At 33.7% G+C, this 26069-nt stretch overlaps 1 protein-coding gene across 1 annotated transcript; it reads right to left on the bottom strand.

Annotated features, from left to right (window-relative positions):
- Positions 1–4093: 4093 nt before the first annotated feature.
- On the bottom strand, positions 4094–12136 carry LOC115983677 (glycine cleavage system H protein 2, mitochondrial-like). Its single transcript, XM_031106407.1, has 3 exons — positions 11900–12136; positions 7794–8053; positions 4094–4481 (listed from the first exon to the last, which is right to left on the bottom strand). The coding sequence occupies exons 1-3, from the start codon at positions 11991–11993 to the stop codon at positions 4353–4355; spliced, it is 483 nt and encodes a 160-aa protein (XP_030962267.1). The 5' UTR covers positions 11994–12136; the 3' UTR covers positions 4094–4352.
- Between the last annotated feature and the right edge of the window lie 13933 nt (positions 12137–26069).

Raw genomic sequence — 26069 nt, 5'->3', positions numbered from 1 at the left:
AATCACACAATACGGAGACATTCGAAAAACTTATATAATTGTATATTTTTTAATCATTGGCACTTGAGTGATCAATTGTTTAAATTTTTTTCTATATCTATTATGTGACTAACTAGCATGTAGTCTGTGCTTACGCACGGAAATATTAACAATTGTGATGATAAGATGTTTATCTTAGTAGATTCAATTTCCACATTGAGCATTATGAATAGAAGTAACTTAACACCAACATTTAAAAATCAAATTGGACACATAGCACAAAATTAAACTACAATTAGAAATCAATTTGATTCAATTTGAATTCTAAAATTGAACTTCAACTTAATATAATATATATGATTATATTTTTGTCACTTTTAACAAATTAACAAAATCTTAATCCAGACACACTAAAAACTATTAAAAAATAAGAACTAATCATTGAGCTTGAAATCTTCTTGGAGGCGCCAATGAAGCGCTAATGTATGAGAGTGTGAAGCAAGGAAGAGTGGGATTGAACATTGTGTTTGAACCCGGCCTTGCTCTAAAAAATCCGTAAGGAGGAGGAGAGGGCAGTGTGTGGATCTAGTTGGTAGAGGTTGAGAGAAGAGGAGACATGGGATGAAGATATGGAATTAGGAGGAGATGATGTTTTACTTTTATAGTCTTTCTCGTTGGACTCCTTGGTTCTGGTTGTGAGATTAGAAGAGCTCCAGACTCTATTGAGATCACCCATAAAAGTGTGCAGGTGAGATGTTCTTGCTTAGGCCAATGAGTATTATTATTGTGGTTTTCTTGGCTTCCGTGTTAAATGTTAATACATCATTTATTTGGGTACAAAAATTAGAAAATTTAGATAAGATACATGACACAAAATTGGAGTCCAATTTATAATCTCCATGAAAGTGTGCAGGTAAGATGTTTTTGCTTAGGCCAATGAGCATTATTATTGTGGTTTTATTGGCTTCTGTGTTAAATGTTAATGCATCATTTATTTGGGCACAAAAATTAGAAAATTTAGATAAGATACATGACACAAAATTGAAGTCAAATTTATAATCTAATTAAATTTTTTTTTTTTGAGTTTTGGTTAGGACAAGTGGCGCAAAATTGAGAATCCAATTGAAATCTAATTGGATTTTCTCTCTGCTTCACCTATTATTATATATATAGACTAGTTAGTTAATATTCACAAGCAAAAGATGGTCAAGACTCTCGTAAACACCCCCCCCCCACAAAAAAAAAAAAAAAAAAAAAAAAAAAAAAAAAAAAAAAAAAAAAACTTGTAATTGGCACTTCCTAATATTTTTAATAGAAACGTACATAATTCGAGTCCTCTCCTCCCATTGTATTTTTTGAATTATAAAAAAAAATTGGTAAAATAAAAGAATTTGTAAAAAAAAGATCCAAACTTAATTTTAATATGATTTATAAAAATTATGATTTTGATTTTTTTTTTCTCAGTAAAGTTGTGAGTTTTAACTAGAATTAATTAATATATAAATTTTTCTCTTTTTAATAAATTATAATGTTTAATAGTATATATCAACACCAAATAAAAGACAATAAGTCAAATGTTTTATAATTCAGTAGCATTTTTGGTTGTTCCTTATAAGAATAGCCAAAATTTGAAACCATTTTACCATTATTGTAGCCATTAAATTATTATTTTTCATAAAAAATAAAAATAAAAATAAAAAAAATAAAAAAAACCAACAAAAAGTTGTTGACTCAACTTTTATTTTTCCTTTCTTGTGCACCAAATTGAGCATTAAATTTGTACTCCAGCAAGGAATATCAAATAGTATGATAGTTGGGTGTATATATATTATGCAAGGATCAATCGCTAATTAAATTATTAATTATCCACATTTTTTTGATAAATTGATAATTACAACAGTGGGGAAAGAAGGATATGAATCCTATATCTCTCAATAGAGTAACAGTTGTCTTTGCATTAATTAGATTCACTTGCCTAACACAGTCACATTTATTGCTAAACGACTGGCCTGAATAGTGCCTGAAGCCTCAAAAGTCTATCTTCATCATGAAAATGGTGGTGTAAGTGTCTGATGAGATAAGCAACTCGCCAGTTGTATCAAAATAGCACATTCCAAAGAAGGCAAAAAGGAGGAAGTATAAAGGAAAGCTCAAGGCACAATAGAGAGACACAAAAATAGAGATAGAAAAATAGATGAGATAGACTAGAGAGTGTTTGTAAGCTTATACTTGAGTAATGGATAGTTAATGAAATTTTCATCTTTGTATAAGTGCCATTTTGGTTTTGTTCTACCCGTTCAAATCTCCCATTGTGAAATCTTTGTAACCTTTTAATACTGAATTAATTGTGACATCATACTAGTTTTGACTCCCACATTTGCAAATTTTATTCTCAAATGTGAGGCAACTTTATACGGAACAAATAAGGGTGTATAATATTTATTATAATTTGTTCTTTTTATTTGACGGAACTATGAGTCCTTTTGAATCAAACTCAATACTGTACTAATCTATATATATAATAATAGGTGAAGCAGAGAGAAAATCCAATTAGATTTCAATTGGATTCTCAATTTTGCGCCACTTGTCCTAACCAAAACTCAAAAAAAAAATTAATTAGATTATAAATTTGACTTCAATTTTGTGTCATGTATCTTATCTAAATTTTCTAATTTTTGTGCCCAAATAAATGATGCATTAACATTTAACACAGAAGCCAATAAAACCACAATAATAATGCTCATTGGCCTAAGCAAAAACATCTTACCTGCACACTTTCATGGAGATTATAAATTGGACTCCAATTTTGTGTCATGTATCTTACCTAAATTTTCTAATTTTTGTGCCCAAATAAATGATGCATTAACATTTAACACGGAAGCCAAGAAAACCACAATAATAATACTCATTGGCCTAAGCAAGAACATCTCACCTACACACTTTTATGGGTGATCTCAATAGAGTCTCAATAGAGTCTGGAGCTCTTCTAATCTCACAACCAGAACCAAGGAGTCCAACGAGAAAGACTATAAAAGTAAAACATCATCTCCTCCTAATTCCATATCTTCATCCCATGTCTCCTCCTCTCTCAACCTCTACCAACTAGATCCACACACTGCCCTCTCCTCCTCCTTACGGATTTTTTAGAGCAAGGCCGGGTTCAAACACAATGTTCAATCCCACTCTTCCTTGCTTCACACTCTCATACATTAGCGCTTCATTGGCGCCTCCAAGAAGATTCCAAGCTCAATGATTAGTTCTTATTTTTTAATAGTTTTTAGTGTGTCTGGATTAAGATTTTGTTAATTTGTTAAAAGTGACAAAAATATAATCATATATATTATATTAAGTTGAAGTTCAATTTTAGAATTCAAATTGAATCAAATTGATTTCTAATTGTAGTTTAATTTTGTGCTATGTGTCCAATTTGATTTTTAAATGTTGGTGTTAAGTTACTTCTATTCATAATGCTCAATGTGGAAATTGAATCTACTAAGATAAACATCTTATCATCACAATTGTTAATATTTCCGTGCGTAAGCACGGACTACATGCTAGTTTGTTTAATACGAGAATACTTTTTGTTAAGCATTTCCTGGCATCATATATAAATATATATTTATATATTGGCATCATATAGGTTAATGAATATTATAAGATACAATTAATAGGTCCGGTGTTGGTCAAACTGAATGATCAATCATTAAGGGGGAAAAAAAATTGAGTCCTCATGTACATTTCTAGATTGAAAAGCAACATCAACATCAATATGCTTTTTTTTAGATATACGTCAATAAAAAAATCAAAATTAAGAGTCTCTGATGATCATTTCTGGGTTGAAATGAAACAACAACATGCTTCTTTTTTAGATGAACATCAATATGCTTTTAGCAATTGCAACTTAACGTAACAAAGGTTTTTTTTTTTTTTTTTTTTTTTGTTAATTGGGTGGGGTAAGTGTTCAAAATGCAACACTCTGTAAGCACTATTTCACAGACAGACGTTTAAGATAACATTTGAAGGTTATTTTGCAGCTTGCGGGCTAGACATTTCTTCATGGCTCTTGCTGCACTTCAGTTAATCAATTCCAAATTGCACCAACATTGCCACGATATTTGGAGAGTATGGACCAAATTAAACTCAGAAATTAGTACTTAATATGGCTTAGAGGAAACAGCTAATCAACATTTCCGCTTTCAACACTAAATGAGAAAAAGGAAGATGAGGACAAAGCAACAAACCATGATACTAGAGAAGAACAAGAAAGTAAAGCCAAAACATTTTATTTTCAAAGTAAAATGAAATGAGAACTGAGCACTTAAAAGAGTCTTAGAGAATCATCTTCTATCCGGTAAAGTTTAACTTAGTGTCACCTAATGCTTTGCATCTTCTTCTTCACAAAACTTGGAATACTGATCTGAGCCCATCAATTTGTTAGTCTCATCCTTATCACTCATTTCTACCTTTATAATCCATCCATTTTCATATGGGCTCGCATTGATCTGAAACATCAAACATTGACAAAAGGTCAGGCAAAACTCCTTCAATAATTTTCCTTAAACCTAAACATTCACCAAAGAGAGGCAGAAACAGAGATTCTAATAAAGTTTAACCATGGTAAATACACATTCATGCACACGCAGATACATAAATAACACCTACACACCTACATACATGCATACAATACATCTACCAATAAAGAATAAATAATACCCTTTAGAAATATTTTGCCCCAAATAATTTCTAAAAAATTCTCCCCTAACATTGTAGATCAATTTTTTTTTTTTTTTTTTTTTTTTTTTTGGAATAAAAAGGACAAAGTTGATGTTAAACGAACTTCATCTGACAGCAACACAAATTTTTTTTTTTTGGCTACTTACTAAGGTACACTACTTCTGTTATGATTATAGAGTCCCACATGGATTAAATATAAGTTTAACTAAGTGTTCATAAGCTCTTGGGCACCCTCCTCTTGCAAACCAGTTTTCAAGGGTGAGTACTACACATGAATTTGTAACAATTGATATCAGAGCCAACCACCACCCCGAGTAATTAGGTGTAGCTCATTGAGTATGGGATCAACACCTAGAGGCTAGATTAAAATAACTAATAGGTGAGTGGAGCCACTAAAAGAGAGAGGGCTACCATCAAGTCAGTGTCACTAGAGTGAGCCCCTGTGCCTTGCAAACCCCTTGCAAGCTGGTTTTCAAGAGCGAGCTCTACCCATGGATTTGTAACAATTTCCATACTCTCCTCTATTTTCTTCTCTCTTCAATAATTATCTTATGCAACCAATATATGCATTCTCACTCTTCTAAGGTGTGGATTCCACATACTAGTGAGAGCTGGATTCTGTTGCATCATTAATGGACATAATTTATTCTAGTATGATAATATGAAGTGGGGTGGATAAACTATGCCAGAATCCATCTTCACGGAGTGTTTTTAAAGTCAAATCCTATTTAAAAATGTTACATTCTACAGCTCATTCGTCTTTTCCTTGAAAGACTATGGAGGCCTAAATTCTCATCCAAGGTCAGTTTTTTCTTTTGGACAGTAGCGTTAGGAAACTCCTAACTAGTGGTAATCTCGGGAAAGCAGTGACTAATTGTTATAACTCGGAGTTGTATGTGTAAGATGGATGGTGAAATTACAAATCACTTAATCTCTATTGTCCAATTGCTCGAGAGCTATGGAGCATGGTATTTTCTCTTTTCAGGGTTCACTAGGTTATGCCAAAGGTTTTGTGGAGCTCATAACAAATTAAGGTAAGTTTAGCGAATGGAGCAATGTTAAGATTTGGAGCACGATCCCTCATTGTCTCATGTGGGGCATTGGGCAGGAGAGGAATGCCAAGAATTTTGAAGGAAGTGAAAAATCATTACATGATCTAAAGAGTGTGGGACCCACATGTATGTAAGACAATGGTTTCATGAGACTGGCGTATACAAAAATTTCTCATGTACATGGGTAGTGCCCCTTGTACATTTCTTTTTTGATAAGTAATAAAGATGCATATTCAGAAAGCTACCTCATGCATAAAGGCATAAGGCAGATCAAATATTACAGAAAGAGAAGAGAAAAAACAAAGAAAATACTAATTACAAAAGAGAGAACTAAGAAACATAGGTTGAGAATCACTAGAAGTGAGTCCCCAAGTCCTAAACCAATCAAAAAGGGAGCCACTGAAAGAAGCAAGCAGCTGGTCATCAGAGCTTTCTATGTCCTTAAACATCCACCAATTTCGCTCCCTCCAAATTCACCACATTAAGCACAACGGGACCAAATTCCAAATGCTAGAGGAGTGCTTTCCAAACTAATTCCACCAACCAAAAAGAGCATCTGCAACCAATCATGGCAAGACCCATGAAATCCCAAAAGATCTAAAAACTATACTCCACAACCGATAAGCCTTTCCATAATGAAGTAGCAAATGATCTACCATCTTCCCATTACAACGACACATAATGTACCAATCAACAAAATCAAACCCTCTATCCTCCAAATTGTCACCTGTAAGAATCTTATCCCAAACAGTGGTTCAAACAAAGAAAGAAACACACCAAGGAGCCTTAACCTTCCAAATACCTTTCCAAGGAAAGAGAATGGGCAAGGGACCTTGTAGCATATTATAAAACGAGCGGATATCAAAATCCCCATTCTTCGTCAACTTCCATCTCATACGGTCTCCATTCTCAGTTGGAGGTAAATTAGAATCCAAAGTACAAAGAAATTCATCCACAACACCCATCTCCCAATCATTTGGTCTCCGAATGAAACGAACATCCCAACTTCTCCATTCCTCTATCCCCAACTGTTCAAGACAAGAGGCCACAGAGGCTGCTTTATTGGAAGCAATCTCAATCACAATCGGAAAGGTCAGTTGGAGTGGTGAATCCCCACACCACCGACCTGTCCAAAACTTCACTCTATCCCCCGCCACTTGTACATTTCATTAATGAAATATTTATTGATTAAAAGAAAATGAGGTAACTTCCAATACTCTAGTCTAGAGTGATCAATATATTGACCAAGTATTAAAGGTAATAGCTCCTCACATCAATTAGAAATGATGGACTAACTCCAAGTGACATGTGGAAAACAATGGAACATATAAAAACACATGCAGACTGGCATATAGAAAAATTTCTTGTGTACATGGGTAGCGCCCCTTGTACATTTTCATTAATAAAATATTTACTGATTAAAAAAAATGAGGTAACTTCCAATACTCTAGAATGACAATACATTGACCAAGTCTTAAAGGTAATAGCTACTCACATCAATTAGAAATGATGGACTAACTCCAAGTGATATGTGGAAAACAATGGAATAAATAATAAAAAAACTTGCACTTTCTACATTACTCCCTAATTCATGCATAAGTGAATAACAATCAAAGAACCGTATCATAAGTCAGCAACTTTCTGTAGGTGCAAAACATTGCACCATGCAAGTTACTTATTCAGAACCTATAATATCCTCCATTTGGACAGATCTTATGAAAAATTGTACATAATCATTTGATTCCTACTGGGAAACAATGGAATGATTACACATCTTTTATGAATTTCAATCACTGATTGAACTTCCATGGTAAATCTGATAATGGGAATCCAAATATTCAAAGGTTCCCTATTTCTGTCGAACTTGCAGCACTTTGATAGTACAAATAATAAAATAAAAATAAAAACAATTTGTCAAATTTTAACTCACAGAACCGAAAATAATGGATATAGAATTTCATAGAGGCTATGGATCACAAAATCTTATTTTAAATATCAGAAGATTAATTCAAGGGTGACACGACTTACCAAGCCTGGAGAGCTGTTGAGCTTTTCATTGACTTCAATTACTTTGCCTGAAACAGGAGAGTAAACATCGCTGGTTGCTTTCACACTCTCAACAGCACCAAAACTGCTGCCTTGTGAGATAGAGGCCCCAGCTTCAGGCAATTCAACATAAACAACATCACCTAAGTGATCCTGAGCATGGTCTGTTATGCCTATGGTAGCTGAAATTCCATCAACTTTCACCCACTCATGAGAATCAGCATACTTTAAATCTTTCAAAACTGCAAGAGAAAAAAACATATATAGCGGGATAAGTCCAACAAAATACTTCAAACTCATAATAACCACACCTAAGGGGCAGTTACAATTTTTTCATATCACAGCCAAAAAAATTATTTTTAGAATTTTGTTAGTCTCAATCATGATGTGTAACCACCTATACAGGCTGTCCGATATCTAGTGGCTGGGTTATTAGAATTTTAGACAGAGTGTCTGTTTGGCTAAAGCTTATAAGGTCAGCTTTTAGCTTTTAGTTTTCATGTACAACTTTTTACAACTTCACTTTTTCAATATACAAGTATATTTTAGCATACTTAAAGCAAAAAGCTACATAAGCTGTTCCCAAACAAACATTAAAAATACATAATATGCATTCGCATGACAGAATCAGAGTCACCAATGTAATAAGCTTTAAGTAACAGACACTGACAATACATAATATGCATCCGCATGACAGAATTATAGGCACCAACTTAATAAACTTTAAATCAGACTAGTACACCAGCAGCTATCCCTCGGGCTTAAACCAAAGACCTTGTCATAGTTTTCAAACATGGATCAATCTACCCATCATCATTGAACCGATAATAAGATTATATATTGAATCCCTTAACAGAAAGCTTGTTTTTGTGTGTGAGAAACAGACATGACACAACCACCAACAAACACCCCCCCCCCCACGCAAATCTCACACACACCACACACAAGCAGACTTCATAATCTGCACCCAAGGTTGTACATCAAAGTTAACAAGTTTGAATTCCATGATTACAATGTTCTTGAAGGGCCAAAGCTTCTGGAATTTTAAAATTCCACATGATTGTTCATGGGGGTGGAGGAAAATTCTTAAATTCAGGGACCTATTCAGACCTCATCTTAAGTTTTTGGTGGGGAATGGGACTAATTTCTTTATATGGCATGTTAATTGGCATCCTAAGGGCCCATTGCTTCTGAAGTTTGGTCATAGTGTGATTTATGACTCAGCAAGTTCTGTTGATGCAAAACTTGCTAGTGTTATACAAGATGAAACTTAGATTTGGGGTTATGCTAGATCAGAGAACCTGGTAGCTATTCTTAGCAAGCTGTCTTTAATTGAATTTGTTGATACAGATTAGGCATGGTGGATTCCTTCTAGTTCTGGAGTTTTTCAGTTGCTAGTATTTGGGATCAGATCAGAAAACACATACCTGAGGTTGCTTGGTGGAAGCTTATCTGGTTCTCTAATGCTATCCCTAGGTGTGCTTTTATCTCTTGGCTAGCAATAAGAGATAGGTTATCTACTAAAGAAAGATTGGCAACAAGAGGCATAGGGAATGACACACTATGTGTCATGTGTAGGAATGCTGTGGAGAACAGGGATAATCTTCTCTTTGAGTGTTCCTTTTTTCAAAAAAATTGGAGAAGAATCAAACACTGGTGCTGCCAAGATAATATTGGGGATGATTGGGCTAACATTGTTGATTGGGTGGAGAAGAATTGGAGCGTAAAGTCTATGAAGGCTGTTTGTAGCAAGTTGGTTTTAGTGCAGCTATATATCATATTTGGGGACATAGAATGCTATTATCTTCCAAGGTTTGGTTAGAACTGAAGATCAGATTGTGGATTTCATCAAAAAGCAAATTAAGTTTCGGATTTAGGGAGGAAAGCTTTATGCTAGTTTCCAACATAAATCAAGAACTCTGTTATCATTGGGGGTTTGCAGATTCTGTTCTTATTAGGATTTCTTAGCTCATGGATTATACAAACTATTCCTTGTGGGTTTTTTTTGGGGGGGAGTTGTTACGTGGATAGATTGTTGGTTTTGTTTGAGTCTGGTTGTTTTGGTGCTATTTATGCTCTGTCAATTGATTTCTTTGTTGTTATAGCCTTGCTCTAGCCAGCAGGTTTGTAGTAACTGTTGTTGTTGGCTTGCCTTTCTAGGAGCCTTGTTTGTTTGTCGTTTGTACTTTGTTGCTGGGTTTCCCAGCGTGTTCTCAATAAAATTTCTTGATTATCAATAAAATAAAAAAATTTAGCATGGCAAGCCCTAGAGGCAAGATATTTCTCTGTTAGAATTAGAGTTAATCCATTGTACCTTCAAAAACATAATCTTGAAACAAGTTTATTTCTCTCCACCTATAGCAATGCAAAATCCCAATATCAAAGTTCAGATTATACCTATGTACCCACTCTGCTATAAATTCTTTTCTACCCTTCAGCCTAGGTAAAGATCTATCAACATCAGTTGAGCATCTTTTGTACAAAGACTACGGTTTGCACCAACCATGCACTGTACCACAACACTTTGAGGAACACACATGGTTTTCAACATGGCAACACTTTAAACACAAAGTTATGCATCTAACTCCAAAGGTGATGGAGCCATGCCTATGACCAGACTGTTAGAAAATTTTCTCCTAACAATTCGGCATACCAAACCTTGAATCTATTTTTTTGAGAAATTTAACTGTAATCAATCTTGATCAATTAATATAAGACAAGGTACTCTAAACAAAATTGAGCATGAATATAGTACCCATCCTTTAAACAAACAAACTTAGGACAATTGAGCAAGGTCCTTAGTCTCAAGCAAGCTCAATATTTTTTTTCTGTAAAGTAGAAAGCTACTCAAGTCCTTCCAACAGCAAACCGGGAAACAATCAAATCAAAGACCTCTCAGCCAAACCCAGCCATAATATCATGATGGTGAAATATCATTCCAAAAAGCATAAATTGCAATGAAATGGGCCAATGACATATCAAGCACACACTAACTAACAATGTTGATAAAATCGCTTATACTTGTGCAACTTTCCTTCTTTAAAGGCCACATAAGCTATCTAATTATTAATTGGACACAATACCATAAAAATTAGTTATTTGATAAGTATGACCATAATTTATTTTTAAGAAGATAAATAACGGCATTGACTAGAATTGAAATGAACCAACTGTTGGACTAAAGTTTTGTAGTTCTTGCTACATTTTATATAATCATGTCAGATATAATACTTAAGCATTAGCTAAGTGCTAAATCCCAATCTCCCTCAGAAAAATATTTAAACATTCAAACTAAAAAGAGGAGGCATGGGTTACTTCAGCGATGTAGCGCCTGGTACTCAAATTGCTCAAGGCATTTTCTCTACCCCCTTCTTACGCTGAAAAAGAAGGGGCAGCTTGAAGCCAAATTCTGGGCTTGAGAGATTGCCACATTTACCAATCCTACATTTCACCTACTGACATTCCTTTGGCAGTGTATAACAATTAAGATATTAATATTTCATGTTGAATGGACACTTTCTTAGTCAATGAATAATCCTTTACAAAGGACTGGAACAACACTAGTCCACCATGTAAGTTCAATCATAAAATGGATACAAGCGAAGATTCTGAAAAAAACCACAGCACTGCATTGCATGAATCCGAATAATAAAAACGTAAGCAAGCATAAAAACTATAAACATGTGATAAGCATAACTAGATCAGCATCACAATATTTCGTCTTCAGACCCAAGAAATTCAGCAAAACGCTGAAAATATACTTATGAAAAAGGGTGGGTACAGCCCCACAATTTTAAAGCATAAAATGAATTAGCACAAGATGAAGGCAATACCATCAGCAACACTAATCTGTAAACGTAAACCATTTAATTTGTTTCCTTTACCAATACATTCTAATCAGTCTTCTAGCATTTAATACCAAATGATCAAAATCCAATAACTAACTGCAACAATTGAATTGCACTAATAAAAAAAAATAACCCATTTCAGACGATGACATAAACATACAAATATTATTATGATATCTGGATAAGTAACTGTACAAATAAAGAAGAGAGAAAAGTTGGGGGGTGTTGAGAATTTTATACCAGAAGAGAAGCCCCTGACCCTGAGTGTGAATGGTACAGAGATCCTCAGATATGAAGCAGCCCTTGTTGCCCACATCAGCCTACTACACGCCATAATCTACCTCTTTCTCTCTCTCTCTAAAAAGCCTCTTTTGCTGCTGAATGAAAAAACAGGAAATCTCTCGTAATCATAGATTCGTGGTACACTGTGTCATAGTGTAAGTCCGAGGTGTTTAATCAAAATTTTGCTTGCTTATGCTGTTTATTCACAAGTTTGTAAGTTATATTTAGGTTATGTTTGGTACCGCTTATTTTGTTAAAATTGAAAAATTATTGCTGAAAGTACAATAGATAAAGGTAAAAGTTTTTTTTTTAGAAACAAATAAAGATAAGAGTTAGTTGAAATAATACAATAGAACTCATGAATAATGTCAAAAAGTGCAGTAGAACCCATGAATCTACTACACTTTTTGGCACTATTCATGAGTCCACTGTATTATTTTAACTAACTTTTACCTTTATTTATAGTACTTTCAGCAATAATTTTCAGTTTCAGCAAAATAAATAATATCCAAACACACCTTAGTGTGAGTTTGACTCCAGCTTAAAAAGTCAGTTTATTTTACTATTAAGCTTATTTTTGTTACTATTCATGAGTCCCACTATACCATTTTAGCTAACTTTTACCTTTATTTACAGTACTTTTAGCAAAAAAATTTTAGTTTCAGCAAAATAAGCGGATCCCAAACAGACCCTTAGTTTAAGGCAAAACTATACTATTGGTCCCTGAAGTTTGTCATATGTGTACAATTGGTTCCTTAAGTTTGAAACGAGCATAATTGGTTCCTCAAATTTTAAATCTGAGTTGTATTAATCATTTTATTAACTACGGTTAGTAGTGTTACTTACGTGTCTAACAAAACAATGATTTGGCATTTTTTTTAATGATATAGCATGTTTTTAATTAAAAATAGTTTCCACGTTAGAAACAATATTCAAAGTATTTTGAACCTATTGTATTTTGTATTTTGTATAAGTTCATGACAGTGCTTATATTGTCTATGCAGGGATGTATACTGAAGGTATATAGGACTATATTGTGAGTGGCTTTTTCCTTTTCCCACTTCCCAAAATCAACTTTGGTGCAAGGTGGACCATAACCAAGCCATATTGTCTAGCTTCTTTCCTTGCTGCCAATGAATGTATCAACTTTCAAGACTATCCTATTGTATAAGAATGTGATGGGATTCAAGAGGGCAGGGCAGACTGTATTAGGTTTTAATTTGCAGAGGGAGGCGACAGCAGTTCAATGGTTGTGCGAGAGAACCAGTGTTGTTGCTGGCGAAAGCTAGGGCTTGGGCTGTTACCCGCAGCGGCTAGAGCTTGGGTCTCCATTGGCGGTGGCAAGACTTGGCTTTTTCTTCTCTTCTCTCTCTTGTGGGTGGGTTTTTTTTTTTTTTTGTTATTGTAGAATCGGTGGAGAAGAGAAAGACGATCTGCAAAGAGAAAGTGATAGTGGTGGAATTGTTGTAGTGTTTGGATAGATGAACCAAACGAAGCATTTTGGTCACTAAGAAAAAATATAAGAGATTTTTGATTCAATACATAATCTATAATCTCTGTGAAGCTCTTTTCAAAATAATTTTTTTAATTTTGTTGGTACCGAGTTCAAAATACAAGATACAATAGGTTCAAAATACTTTGAATATTGTTTCTAACGTGGAAACTATTTTTTTTTTAATTTTTAATTAAAAACATGCCACGTCATTAAAGAAAATGTCAAGTCATTGTTCCGTTAGTCACGTAAGTAACATCACTAATGACAATTAGTTAAAAGACTAATACAATTTAGTTTTAAAACTTGAAGGACTAATTATGCTCGCTTCAAACTTAAGGGACCTATTGCGTACATAGGGCAAACTTCAAGGATCAATAGTATAGTTTCGCCTTAGTTTAAACTAACATAATTTAGTAATAGTTGTAACTTTAAAAAACAAATTAAAAAGAATTTAAATTTTATATAAGTATTCTCGATAAAATATATCATTTACATTTTACACCCTTCATTAGCATTAAATTTTATTTTTATTTAAAATGGTTTTTATTTTTTTTTAGAATAATTACCAAGGGTTACCATTAATCTGAAATTAGTCAAAATCCGTTAAGAATACATGAACAAGAATATCCTCTATCTACATTTAACATGTCTAGCAAGGTTATGAGCAACAGAATTTCTCTGTCTACAAATATGAGAAAAACTAAGGCCTTGTTTGGGAGGAGGTAATGGAATAAAATGGAAAGGAATAAAAAGAATTATTTTAAAATATTCTTCCATTCCCATGTTTGGGAGTTTTAATGGAGGGAATGGAAAGCTCATTCCCTTGTTTGGGAGTTTAAGTGAGAGGAAATGGAATGGGTAGGAGGGAACACTCATTCCTTTCTATTTCTTTAACACCTCAAATTTTCATTTTCCTCGAAATTGGAAGGAATGGGAGGAAATGAAATGAAATTTTATGATTTTTTTTTTTTTACTAAAACTCCCAAAATACCCCTATATACTCAATTCTTTATTTTAAAATAGAATGTTTAATAGTAATATTGTCATAAAATGATTTCATTCCATTCCCTCCATGTTACTTCCAAACAAGATTACTTACATTCCATTCATTTTCATTCTTTTCCATTCCTTTATTTTAAAATATCTAATCAAGATTACTTAATTCCATTTTTTTCCATTCATTTTCCTTACTTAAATACATTCCATTCCATTTTTTTCCATTCATTTTCCTTACTTAAATACATTCCATTCCATTCCTTTCTATTCTCTTATGATTATTTCATTCTATTCCCTTATGATCATTTCATTCTATTCCCTTATGAACTCCCAAACGAGGCCTACAAAGGTTTCTAAAAACAGTTTTGCTTCAGCTTTAAGGTGTCCATAGGAGGTGACTAAGAGCTTTGATTATCACTTCAGAATCACCTTTAAAAACAAGAGCTGAAAAGCCAAGTTCTTTGAGCAAAACTTAAAGCCCTAACAGTAGCCAAGGCTGCCACTTCAGCAACTGTATGGGGGAGTAGGATATTCTCTGCCATTGAAGCCAAAACCCAGTCCCTGAGAGTCTCAAATAATCACCCCAATACCTATTTCCCTTGATTCCTTGAAGATTGCGCATCAAAATTTACTTTGACAAGATGAGTAGCTAGAGGAGACCAACGTATAAAATCACTAACCACGGCAGAGGAGTCATTCGATTACACCGGGATGGCTTTAATGAATTTGGCTAAGTTGTTGTCGGCCATTGGAATAACATCAGTAATGGGAAAGGTTGTCTTCTGTTCGGAGTCTATTTCTTCAAAACCAGAAAGCCCAGATAATCATAGCAAAGGCATCCGAATCCTTATTCTCCTCTATCACGTGTTTCACCAAATCTAAAAACTTAGGGAAGTGTTTAGTTTGGCGAAAACTCCACATCAAGTTAGAACTCCATACAGTCGAAACTTCTGGGTAAAGCAACAGAGCGTGAATCACATCCTCAGAGAAATTGTTTGCAGTACTCACAAACGTCATCAGTTAGGACTTTCCTGCGGACTAAATTAGTTTTGACATGTAGAGCATTTTTGCAAGCCCTCCATATCAAACTCTTCACATTATTTGGCACCCTACATCCCCAGATTTGTTTCCAAGCCCCTAGATAAGGATCTTGGATTTGATGAAACCTGGTTTTCCATGGTTCTTTCTTTAAATAAAAAGTTGTAACCAGATTTGACTGAATAGCTACCCGATGAGACAAAATGTCACACCAATTTATCTTCAACAGCATTTCGACTTAGAGGAATACGCTTAATCATATCTGCTTCCTGAATTGTAAATAATTGGTCCAGCAATTCAATATTCCAGCCACTATTGAATGGTAAAATCAGAGACTTGACCGAGGCATCAGAATATTGATCTATCACTAGAGATAAAGTTTTTGGGTTATCCAAGGAAGGCAATCATGAATCTTTCCAAATACTTATTGCCTCTCCAGTTCCTATTCTCCACTGAGCCCCTCTCTTAATGACTTCCCTACCTTTCAAAATACTCTTCCATGCGTGCAACCCAGAGCTCAATCCTTAGCCCCCATGATAGAGCAATTATGAAAGAATTAAGCTTTGAACAATCGATAACATAGGGATTGCTTGTTTTGGAAAAGACACCAAACCTGCTTGGCAAGAAGAGCATCATTAAATAAGCTAAGATTTTTAAATCTCATCTCTCCTTCAGATTTGGGTTAACAAAGTGTCTGTCATTTCACCTAGTGAATCTTCCTACGATCACCTCTCTGACCCCACCAAAATTTCAAGATGAGGCTTTCAATTTCAATAGAAGGCCCTATGGAAACTTGAAACAACTACTCATAGTGTATGTTAGAATAGCTTGGATTATAGCTTTGATCAAAATCTTTCTACCTGCTTGTAACAGTAGTTTCTCTACCATATCTATTCTTTAATGTACTCAAGCTGGCTTTTTTCCTCCTCTGCACTAGAGATGGCAAACCAAAATACTTTTCATATTGTCTAATTTCAAGGACCCCCAAAGCATTCTTGATGAGTTATCTTTTGTCTTCAACTATAGATTTGTTGAAAAAGATGGTTGTCTTGCTTTTATTAATTTGCTAACCAAAACAATTACCATAGCTGTCCAGGATGTCAAGAACTTTCTAGCACTCCTGTTGGTTAGTTCTACAAAAAAAGGAGACATCGTCTTCAAAGAGAAGATGAGTTAGTCTTAAACCATTTCGACAAAGAAAGAAACCTTTAAATTACCCAAAACTACCTTTTGAGAGATGAGGTCATGTAAACCTTCAGTACACAACTAAAAAAGGAAGGGAGAAAGTGGATCCTCTTGTCTAATGCCATGGGTTGGATAATTATTCCCTTTGGTTTACCATTAACAAGAATGGAATAACAAACAGTCTTCACACAAACCATCATTAATTTAATCCATTGTTCACCAAATCCCATTCTTCTCATGATTGCCTTAAGATAAGAGCACTCCATCTTATCATAAGTTTTGCTCATATCAAGTTTGATGGCCATGAAATCATCCTTTCTATTATGTTTCAGCATACCATGCGAAGTCTCCAAAGCAGCCAAAATATTATCATAAATAAGTTTGCTCTTTGTAAAAGCATTTTGGTGTTCAGGGATAATTTTTGGTAAAATCTTTTTTTTCCTATTAGCTAGAAACTTTGAAAAAATCTTATACAAAACATTGTATAAACTAATAGGTCTAAATTCTGAGACTAATTCAGGACTTTTGACTTTAGGGATGAGTATGATAAACTATGATTACAATTATTTGGGAGTGTTGCAAAGTTTAGAAAACTAAGAACAGAGTGAGTCACATCATTACCAACAAGCTTCCAATAATTCTGATAAAAAGATGGGACATACCAGGCCATGATTGCAGCTTGACTTTATGGGTCATTTGCTTGATTGCAGCTTGCACTTCCCAGGCCATGAACTCCACAAAGAGTTAAGAATTCATGTCATCACTAATAATACGATGAATAGACCCAATAGAGAGATTTGATTTCACCATATTTATAGATAGGAATAAGCTTGATAATAAGCAATTAAAGAGTTTCCTATCTCCTCTAAACTTGAACACCAATCTCCATCAGAATTTTGAAGCTTTGTGATAAAATTCTTCTGATGTCTCTAAGAAGCACTACTATGAAAATACTTAGAATTCTTGTCACCATGAGTAGCCCATAGAACTTTTGATCTTTGAAGCCACATTCAATTTTCCTTGTCAAGTAAGTCCTCAATTTCATATTTAAGCTCTCTAACTAGAAAGTTCACCCCTGAAAATCATTGCTTATATCTCAGCTTGAATAAGTTGTTCTCACTTCAATTTCAACTATTTTCTTATATTGCATAAATTCTTTTGACTCCACTTCTTTAACTCCTAACCACACTTCTTAATTTTATGAACAACCCGAATGGCTAGATCTAATCAAGCTTGTGAATTCCATACTGCCTCAACTATATTTGTGCATCCCTTATCAAAAAGCCACATTTCTTCAAATCTGAAAGGCTTTTGATAACGTGAAGGTTCCAAATCAGCCGGCACAATTCAAAGGGGACAGTGATCAAAGTTGTCGGAGTGTAAATGGTGAACTCTTGTACCTCTAAATTTGAGTAACAGTTCATTATTAGCTAAACTTCTATCTAATCTTTCCCATATTGAATGCCCATCAACAAAGTGCTTTTGCCAACTAAATTGAGAACCCCTAAAACCAAGGTCTATGAAACCACATTCATCAATTACATCATAAAAGAGTTGCATTTGACTTTGGTTTCTATTTGCACCCCCAAGCTTCTCGGAGTTACTAATTAGCTCATTGAAATCACCTGAGTGCATCCATGGAAGAGACAAGCAATTATTAAGGTCACAAAGTAGACTCCAAGACTCATAAAAACCAGTAAATCTCCAATCATCATCCTTCCCCTTATTAATAATGGCATCAATACGATTTTTTGAAAAGTTATCTACATTCACATCAATCAAATTCCACCAATACAAAGCTAAACCACCACCTCTATTAATTCTTGGAACAAAGAACATATTGACAAAGTCTAGATCTCGCTTAATTTTTTTTAGCCTTGCTTCATCTGCCCATGTCTTGGTTAAAAACACAATAGAGGGATCTCTTGCCCAGACTAGTTCTCCAGACTCTTTTCTTGTACATAGATTCTCAAGCCCACAGCAGTTCCATACTTGACAAATCACTGTGACTGGTGGGGCTGATCCACAATGCCCACCATTTCAAAATAGGTATTACCATCCTCCCTTGAAACCTACATTCTTTTGCTAAGTAACTTAGGCTGGACATCATCACATTGTTCCCCCACTCTTTTCCCAAAACCTTAATCAAAGGTTAGCTAAAATGGTGGTTATACATTCTTATACAATTCTAATATATTCCTTTTAATCTTGATCTTTAAGAACTTTTTTATATCCAGTAAGCTAAGAAATCACATGCCAAAATACTAAAATTTGAGCTCTCTTATCACCATCACTCTAACTCAGTTGCTCAATTATTTATCTTTATATAAATGATATTATTTGAAGATATCCTTAACAAATGTTTATATACAATACCATGACGTTGAACTATTTATTTTTTCAAATTAAGAAAAAAATTAGTCTATATATATATATATATACTATTATAGGGATGAAAGGCTCGGGAATGTATATTGGGCCATGGGCTTTGTCCGAGGACATTTAGTAGTCTGAAGATGAGACGAGTAGACGTTAGCGAAGAAGTACATATCAGTGAGTTATGGAAGGATCCTAATCACGGGGGCTTGGGAAGGTCGTCCAAGAAGAGATACCTCCTCGGCTTAACGGAGTAGAGGTTGGAGGGGTTGGCCTGCCATCAAGAGCGACATTCAGGACAATTATATTGGTGAGGATAAACATTAGGGGGGAATAGGACAAAGGAAAGCCAAGAAATATTTAAGAGAAAGTTACTACAACCGCATTAAATGCTCTATAGCTAAGGACACGTTTGGTAGACTGTAACAGTAATTACATAGGAATATGAATAAATATTACAAGAAATACAAAATGTTGTAATGTAATGCTTATTACTATTCATTTGTTTGGTGACAACACAATAATAGAACTTTGAAAACAACGAAATGAAAGCATTTTAAATCAAACTTAAGATATATTTTAGGAAATATCTTACTCATATAATTATATTTCCTAAAAAATAAAATATTTTTTAAATTTGAAAAAGATATTAGTTATTTTTTATGATTTTTTATTTTCATAATTGTTATGTGCATATAGAAAGTTTGTTTATTTAAAAATATATTAATTGTAAAAATTAATACACCTACTAAGGAATATCTATTACATCCCTTTTAGAGATGAATAGTTATTCCTCATTTCAAAGAATAGCTATTCATAAGGAATGACTATTCCTTATAATAAAAATATAACCAAACTACTGAATAACAAAACCATATGAATAAATATTACATTACAGTGCCTATTATAGTCTACCAAACATACCCTAACTTTCTAGCCGCATTAATGTGGAGGTGATACATGAACGGTGATATTCAGCCTTACAGCTACCCCCAAAGACTTCAAGAAGGTACTAATGGGATAAGGATCAAAGCAAACCACTTAACCTACACGTGGAGGGTGGAGATGAAGTAGAACTTGAGAATATAAGAAAGAAAGACCCCATTACAAGGGGGGCATCGGAGATTCTGTAGAAAAAAACATTGTAGCACTAAAAATTGTAATCATAACAAGTCTCAGAGAAATATATTCAAGAACTACTCTCCTCGGACTTTGTCGATGAGGAATTTCTTTACATAAAACTTGCTAGTCTTTGTTTTCTTATCATCTCTAATCCATCGTGAGTGTTGTCTCATTTATTGAAGCCTAGTTTTTAAACCCACTCTCTACAAATTCATTGTATTGGACTTTTTGGACTTGGATCATTTTACCTTTTGGGCACAGGATTCAAAATCTACATTTACAACTATAAAACCAAAGTCTCTTATTATTATTATTATTATTATTATTATTATTATTATTATTATTATTATTTAATAAGAGCTTACTACATAAGATTTGAAGCTCTCGCATTTTTCCACATCAGAAATATTTAAAAAATTATTAGAAAAATCTCTTTCTGCCCTATAAACAAATCCCGATACTTCTTCTTTTAAAAAAAAAAAAAAAAAAAAAAAAAAAATTATACTTTAGCCACCTGTGGTTTGTCCTAAAAACACTTTGACCACTTGAGATTTAAAAATTGGCACTTTACTCACCTGATGTAAGCTCTATTTATCTCCCGTTACCCATCTATGTTAAAAATAAATGTAAATTTGTATTTTTGCTACTTTTATATATCTTTCTCCTCGCAAAACATAAAATAAAAAAAATAAAAAAAAAATCAAGAGAAAAAAAGATCTAAAAAGTTAGGTTTTATAAAATTTAAGAATAATCATAATATTGTTCTTGTTAAAATTAAAAATACTTAGTATTGAGTAATGTCGTCGATTTCCTCAATTTACTTTTAATATCTTTCCCACACAGACACATTAATTCCTTTTCAACTTTCGTAGGCTTTGCTAGTGTGGGATCGGCGGCTGAGTTTGATGGTAGCTTAAGTTTGGCGAATGGGATCAGGAGCTGGGATCGTTGACTGGGATTGGTGGAGCTCTGATGTGGGTGCTGCAATGTGGGTTTTGAATATGATGAGTTACGAAATTTTTTGGTGGAGCTCTAATACCGATGACAGTGGGTGATTGAGAGTTTTGTTTTTGGTTAATTATTGTCGGTGGTGGCAGAATGAGGAAGATGGCGGTGGTTTGGAGGATGGGTTTTTTTCTCTGAACCATTAAACATCTAAAATTTGGTTGAGCTTTTGCAGTTGGGTTGATTGCTTCTATGGCCACCACCAACATTTTTTTTTTTTTTGGCTTAACTTTACAGTTTTCTGGTAATTGTTCCTTTCCTGTCTCCACGTTGCATTTTGAGTGAAGATGCATTAGTTTCTGAATTGATTGAACCTGGAACTGGTTGTTGGAATACTAGTAAGATAGATGATGCCTTTCTCCCCTTTGAAACTTCCACAATTAAAGCAATCCCATTGAGTTCAAGAAATTACAGAGATAAACTGATCTGCACAAGAAATAAACAGGGGATTTACACGGTTAAAAGGGCTTACCGGCTGCTAAAAGAACCCTCATTAGTGACTAACACTGGTGAGACATTCTCTAGGCAATATGGACAACAGTTTTGGAAGAGTCTCTGTTCCCTGTTGATGCCTCCCAAAGTGAAAATTTTTTGTTGGCGTGCAATTAATGAGATTCTGCCTACCGGATCAAAGCTCTTTCGCAAAGGTATTTTACAATCCTTGTCTTGTGATTTATGTCAAGAGGAGCCTGAAACTGTTATTCATAGTTTATGGGAATGTTCATTTGCAAAAGGAAATATAGAATTGATGTGGATTGTCCCTGAAAATTTTGAAAATTAACCACACATCAGCTCGTGATCTCTTTGAAGATCTAAACATTGTCAGTTCTTGAGAAAGTTTGAGTTTTGTGGATTTGATCTAATTGTTAGTGAAGAAACCGAGTTTGGTGTAGTTTTGGGCTTCTAACAGTAGCCCCCAATCAACCCTTACCCTCTCCTTTTCTTTTCTTTAATTTCATTCCTACACTAAACACAACTCTCAACTCTCTCTTTACTCTGACTTGGCCGAACTATTGAAAGAGATCTCATCTTGCTTCTTGCATTTTCATACAGTGCTAATGATGAGAAGAAAATGAGTTATCAAGATTGGTTGAATGTTCTTAATTTTGGTTGGATGATTGTTTTAGTTGAATGTTTCTAATTTTACAAAACCTAGCTTTTAGATCTTCTTTTCCCTTAGTTTTATAGTTTTTTATGTTTTAAGAGAAAGAGAGACGTAAAAGGGTAACAAAAATACAAATTTATTCATATTTTAACAGAAGTAGGTAACTGAAGACAAACAGAACTTAGCTCAAGTGAGTTAAGCGCCAATTTTTAAATCACAAGCAAATAAAGTGCTTTTCGGTCAAACCACATGTGGACAAAGTGTAATTTCCCTTAAAAAACACAAAACAAAACACGATAAATAAAATGAAAATCTCTCTTCTCATATCTTTCCTTCCCCAAAAAACAAAACCCAAAACTTAAATCATCTCTCTTCTCATATCTCTCAAATGCTACCATCTCCTTCCCTCGAAAACAAAACCCAAAACTCATATTTGACCATCTCCTTCAAATCTTGGATTTGACATAGTACTTCAAAGTCAGGATTAACATGTATTTGGTTGATGTCTGTGGAAGGAAGATCAAGTGGGCTGCACTCTCCATCATTGCAATTCTCACGCTTTGGGATAGGCTAGAATTCTCTTCTGCCAGATAGAGTCACCCTCTGCGGTGGTTCATGAGAGAGGAGAGGCCGATCTCAGAGATCTCTACCATGAAGGTAGTGCTAGTCGGTGAGAAGCTGAGCTCTTGGAGTTTGGCCATGAAGGACATGGGGGGAGAGAGAGAAAGAGAGAGAGATCAGAATTTGTTACAAATTTATTTGTTGGGTGGGCTAGTCCAATCCATTGAAGAACTAACTCGGTTCACCTAAGCCCACTTCATGTAGAATCTCGAGCCAATTTTTCAAAGGACTTAGCCCAATCCGAACCCAAATTAATACATGGCCCAATCCGAAAAGTACCAGGTCCAAACCACTTCACCTTAACACACACCAGCCCACATACATTTTTGAAGCCCCAAGTCAATGTAGTTGTGAGCGCAAAGAAAAGTATGCCCTGGCCAAGACCGTGGCAGAGAAAAGTAGAGTCGCCATGTAGATTAGGTCTAGGAACCATATTGGGTCTTTTGGGCCAATCACTTACATGCATGGATCTGCATACCAGATTATAGGTACAACTTGGGAATGTGTTAGGCACCCAAGACCACCCAACTTGTGGGCCGGCCTCCATTATATGTTGCTAGGCAATATTTATTTAAAGAGTTTATTAAGAGAGCTCTAATCCTTAACCTAAACATGTATCATGCACTTAAGGAAATAACACACACAACATATAAAAGATCAAAATATAAAAGGAAACAAATAAAACACAATCAAACATATTATATCAAAAAAGAAAAAGATAACAATTAAATCATACACACAAGGAAAGATTATAAAATAAACCAAACATGGAAAAAAACTAAAAAAAATGGTAAATAATTAAACATAAATAATTAACCTAAAACAGAGTCAAACATAATCAAATTACATGTGAAAAAATAACTAAATAAACAAAAATAAGAATTTTACCCTAATCTGGGATCAAGGTCCGTACGCATACTCAAGCATGCGTGTTCATGGTCCATACTTGATGGATGCATATGCATCCTTTAACACAAATTCGAAAATTTACATTTTTAGAGATTTAATCAAACAAAGATATAACATGCAAGATCAAACAAGCATGTTAGAACCCTAAACACTAAACTAACATAAAGAAAATAAAACAAACATAAATATAGACAAGTAAACATCAAACTAAACAAATATACTAAACTAACATAAACTAAATATGAATTTTAAACTTTACATTAAACCAAAATAATAAAACAAGAGCAACCTAAAACAAATTATAAACAACCTAAAATCAAATTAAAACACATCAAACATAATAAAATCAATAAGCAAATAAAATAAAATAACTAGAGAAACTACATCTAGAACTCATATGAATCATATGTAGCAAGGTGGGAAATCATGGAAGAGATATTCACCTTGCTTTAGAATCACTGATTTGAGATTGTTTTAACCGGCCCCTTAGTGCCTACAATACAAATATTGGATGGAAAAGACAACAATAATCAAAGAACACAACAATAGTTAGTAATCACAACTCAATAACACAAGGTTTTGAAAAGGTTTTAAAAAACAATTTTGAAAGAAAACTTTCTGCCTTAGAACTAACTAAAGAGATGTTTTAATTTTGCAAAAAAAACGTTATAAGGTCAAAAAATGAAAAAAGGGCTTTAAAGAATATGGAGGCCAAAAAATCACTCTCTCTAGTTAGGGTTTTGATTTGAGACATAAGATGAGTATTTATAAGTTAAATTAGAGTTATAGGGGCTTTTTAATGATCTTTGGACGTTCTCAAGGGTCTATGGGCCTGCCCATATCAAAGCATGATGTTTTGGGCCCTTAAAATGAAGTTTTAAAACCCAAAAAATGGGACTGCCTAGTTGGCCCAATTTCAAATGGTGATAACTTACTCAATATAAGTCCTAATTAGGAAAATTTTATATTCAAATTGAAGCCCATGATGTCTACTTTCCAATGAAATATATCTCACTCAAAAATTCTTTGTGTATCAAAAGTTATGTTCAAAACAGTGAGCAAATGTCATTTTTTCAATATCAATTTCAAAGCAATTTGAGCACTTTTAAGTTGTGATTACTTCCAAACTATTGTAAATTTTTTAATTACCCTTAGTTGACATATGTCAAGCTCATCATTAGGGTCGGGGACCAAAGTTTATTAACAGGTACAAAATGCGGTGTCTATAGTAGTCCAACCCAAAAAATTGAAATCAACAAGCCACAAATTATTTCCTATTATTAGGCTCAAGCACACTCGCACATAGTACTTGATACAAAAAGAAATCCTAGTTAATATTAAGTGATATTTGAATGTAATAAAACTAAAAATATAATCTCAGATTCATTACATTTTTTTACCTGTAAAGGTTCATTCGTATAAATAAGCTGTAATTTGATTTTTTTTTTTTTTAAGTCAAAATTTCACCTGTGAATAAGATCTTTATACTTAGATAGACACCAAGCTTACTAATGTAAATTTATGTTAGTATGTAATTATCCCAATTCTTTTATTGCTTATTGCACAAATTTTATTAAGGAGAATAAATTATTATATAAAATATTTAAGGTTCTATTTTTTTTTTTAATATTAGTTTTGAAAGATGATAGTAATAATAATGTTTTTTCCCCATTTTGTTTAAACCTTATCTTCATTATAGAAAAATTAATATATCAATAAAAAAAATACATTAAAGAAATTCACCAAGAAATGTAGAAACTTTTATTTCAATCTATATGTGTAATTTTTTTTTCTAGGTGAAGATCTACATATGTGAGTAATACTTCAAACACAAATTTTTTTACAACATTTTTACAAATTATTGATGTGATAAATTCTTAATGGTTATCATCTGAACCCACCACTAATACAACTATTTTACTTCCCAAAAACCACTCATCACATCAATAATTTGTAGAAAATTTTGTAAAATAATTTGTAACTTTAGTATTTTCCTATAACATATACTTAAGTTTCAAATTTTTTTTCTTTCTAAAATAAAGTTTCAATTTTTCGGGGCGGGCTCCACGCCCGCCCCGGGGGGGGGGGGGTGTGGGTGCAATTGACCCCTCTTGACCCTCCCTAGATCCGCCTATGGTTAAGGATTGGAATTTTAATTTAACTTTGATTAATATTTTACATTTAGTAATTAAATGTTTTATATCAAGGATAGGAATTTTTGAGACTGGAATCCTAATGTAAAATCAAAGCAGAAGAAATAAAGAATTGTTTAAATT

Source organism: Quercus lobata, chromosome 4 (assembly GCF_001633185.2).
Source record: "Quercus lobata isolate SW786 chromosome 4, ValleyOak3.0 Primary Assembly, whole genome shotgun sequence".
In the NCBI taxonomy this organism is placed as follows: domain Eukaryota; kingdom Viridiplantae; phylum Streptophyta; class Magnoliopsida; order Fagales; family Fagaceae; genus Quercus; species Quercus lobata.
Note: the sequence above shows the minus strand (reverse complement) of the source record. Positions and strands in the feature narration are given on the sequence as shown.

What these genes read in the sequence shown, in the direction of transcription:
- LOC115983677 (XM_031106407.1), bottom strand. Translation starts at nt 11,993, where the DNA reads ATGGCGTGTAGTAGGCTGATGTGGGCAACAAGGGCTGCTTCATATCTG. An exon ending in GGTCAGGGGCTTCTCTTCTG is followed by an intron (nt 8,054 to 11,899) that starts GTATAAAATTCT and finishes TTTCTCTTGCAG; the next exon opens with TTTTGAAAGATTTAAAGTAT. An exon ending in TCAACAGCTCTCCAGGCTTG is followed by an intron (nt 4,482 to 7,793) that starts GTAAGTCGTGTC and finishes TTGATGTTTCAG; the next exon opens with ATCAATGCGAGCCCATATGA.